Source organism: Microtus ochrogaster, chromosome 6 (genome assembly GCF_000317375.1).
Source record: "Microtus ochrogaster isolate Prairie Vole_2 chromosome 6, MicOch1.0, whole genome shotgun sequence".
Classification (NCBI taxonomy): domain Eukaryota; kingdom Metazoa; phylum Chordata; class Mammalia; order Rodentia; family Cricetidae; genus Microtus; species Microtus ochrogaster.
The window spans coordinates 40,828,987-40,831,113 of record NC_022013.1 but is presented as its reverse complement, the minus strand read 5'-3'; the positions used below and the strand labels follow the sequence as shown (position 1 = coordinate 40,831,113).

General features: G+C 40.3%; 1 protein-coding gene across 10 annotated transcripts in view; it reads right to left on the bottom strand.

Annotated features, from left to right (window-relative positions):
- The window catches only part of Pxk (PX domain containing serine/threonine kinase like), a 69,371-nt gene that overhangs the window by 14,897 nt on the left and 52,347 nt on the right, over positions 1–2,127 (bottom strand). For all 10 annotated transcript variants that reach the window (XM_026779698.1, XM_005348511.3, XM_013346844.2 and 7 more), the window contains 2 exons: positions 1,296–1,373; positions 744–830 (listed from right to left, as the gene is read on the bottom strand). In XM_026779698.1, coding sequence (XP_026635499.1) covers positions 744–830; positions 1,296–1,373 — 165 coding nt within the window. The remainder of the gene's footprint in view (positions 1–743; positions 831–1,295; positions 1,374–2,127) is intronic.

Sequence of the window (2,127 nt, the reverse complement as noted above, 5' to 3'; positions counted from 1 at the left end):
GAAACCCTGTCTCGAAAAACCAAAAAAAAAAAAAAAAAAAAAAAAAGAGCTAGCTAGGAATATGCCTAAGCCATTGGCCAAACAGTATTGTAATTAATATAGTTTCTGTGTGATTAGACAGGTCTGGGTGACTGGGAAACAAAAGTACAGTCTCCATTTACATAATGGTGCCCAATGTAGGGCAAAAATTTCCACGTAAAGTCTAAAAAAGCTTAAAAAAAAGGATTCTAAACATACAAAATCAGAGTCAAACACAGACTCTCCAATAGCTGTTGGCTAGCAGTGAACGAAGGCACAGCTCTTTTAAGAAAGGCTTTCTGACTCAGTGTTAAAGGTAAAAATCTCACAGCTCTTTTAATATTGCTTAGCAGATTAAAGACTCATGTGCTCAAAAAAAATAGATATACAATAAAAACAAATTCAGACAGAAAACAAACCTCTAAACGGTTTACAATGTGCTTAAAATACACATAAGCATAAAGAAAAAGATTTTAAAAATCCTTAAAAAAATAAAATAATTGGATATGATGGCACTCTCCTTTAATATCAGAATTTGGGAGGCAAAGGCAGGCAAATCTGAGTTCAAAGTCAGCCTGGTCTACAAAATAAGTTCCAGAACAGCCAAACACACACACACAAAACAAACAAACAAACAAACAAACAAAAACCCTGTCTCAAAAAAAGCCACACAAAAATAAAGAATAAGTGCAATTTCCACTTTCACACAGGGACAACAGGCTTACCTTTCGAGCTAGGATCTTTCTCCTTTTCCTTTCTTCCTCAGACCCGTGGTGTGACTGAGCTCTTGTTAGTCTTCGATGTTGGTGAATCTTTAAGAGATGACAATCCCCCATAAGTGTAAGGAAATCCTATCTACAGCAGGATCCTAAGGAGATATCTATGTGTATGATCACATTAAACTGTTAGGATAAACAGGCCTTTCTTAGCCTGCTGTCAGTCTCGTGGCTATGTCAAGATCTATGGGAGAAGGGTATGCTAAGTGATGATCCTTCTCACTTTCCTGTTCCTTGTACCCTCACTCTACAGAAAAATGTGGCACAGGAGTGCTGCCAACCACTCCACCCAGGAAACCCTACCATGTGTGTGTCCTTGTTTCTCACAGACTGAGAGCTGGACTGTAAGATATGGTACTCTGCGTTACAGCACTTAGCCCAAAATCTGGTTGAGAGCAACTATGCACACAATGTTTACCAAGTAAAGAGTCAAAGACAATCACTGTGAACCTCATGGCAGGGAATAGGGACACTAATATTGAAGAACTATTGCCAGCTTACCTGCTTCTGTTCTTCGATGAGTCTCTTTTCTATACATTCTTTGGCAATTCTCAATGCCTCTTTTAATTTTGTGGGAATCTGAAAGAAGTAGTACATGAACTAATGATTGAAGTGGTTGGAGTCTCCGGAGTCCTGAACACACTCAGCAGTAGCCATGATCACATGGGACATCCTCTAGAATAGAACCAGTTAAAACTGCACACTCCATCTACGTCAGCTATATTCACTTCGACAGAACTTTCGGGCAACAAACACAAAATTAAATAAATAAATAAACCATAAACACACCATGCTTCAAATAATTCAAGGGGTTCCAGAATTGCCAAAGCAATCTCAAAGTAATTCAACACAGGTGCAAGACCAAAATGTAATACTTAAAACAGCAGAGTTGCTACAGCACAGGGAAGGGGCACTGGCACTGGGTTTGTCAATGCTTTCTTTCTTCTTCCTCCTCCTCCAGACAGGGCTTCTCTGTGTAGCCCTGGCTGTTCTGAAACTTACTCAGTAGAGCAGACTGGCCTCAAACTCACAGATCCATCTGCCTCTGCCTCCCGAGTACTGGGATTAAAGGCATGTGCCACCACCACCAGGCTATTATTTTCTTTTTACTCAAAAAATTAATTTACTTATTCATTTGTCTGTCTTTGTTTTGGGGACAGCATCTCTGGGAGTTGTTCAGACTGGCCTTGAACTCACTCAGAAGCACAAGCAAACTTGAATTTGAGATCCTTCTGCTGCAGCTTCCTCAGTTGTTGTGTTTGCCACCACCCATCTCCAGGACTCACTCACTCTCTCTCTCCTCTCTTCTCTCCTCTCTTCTCTCCTCCTCTCT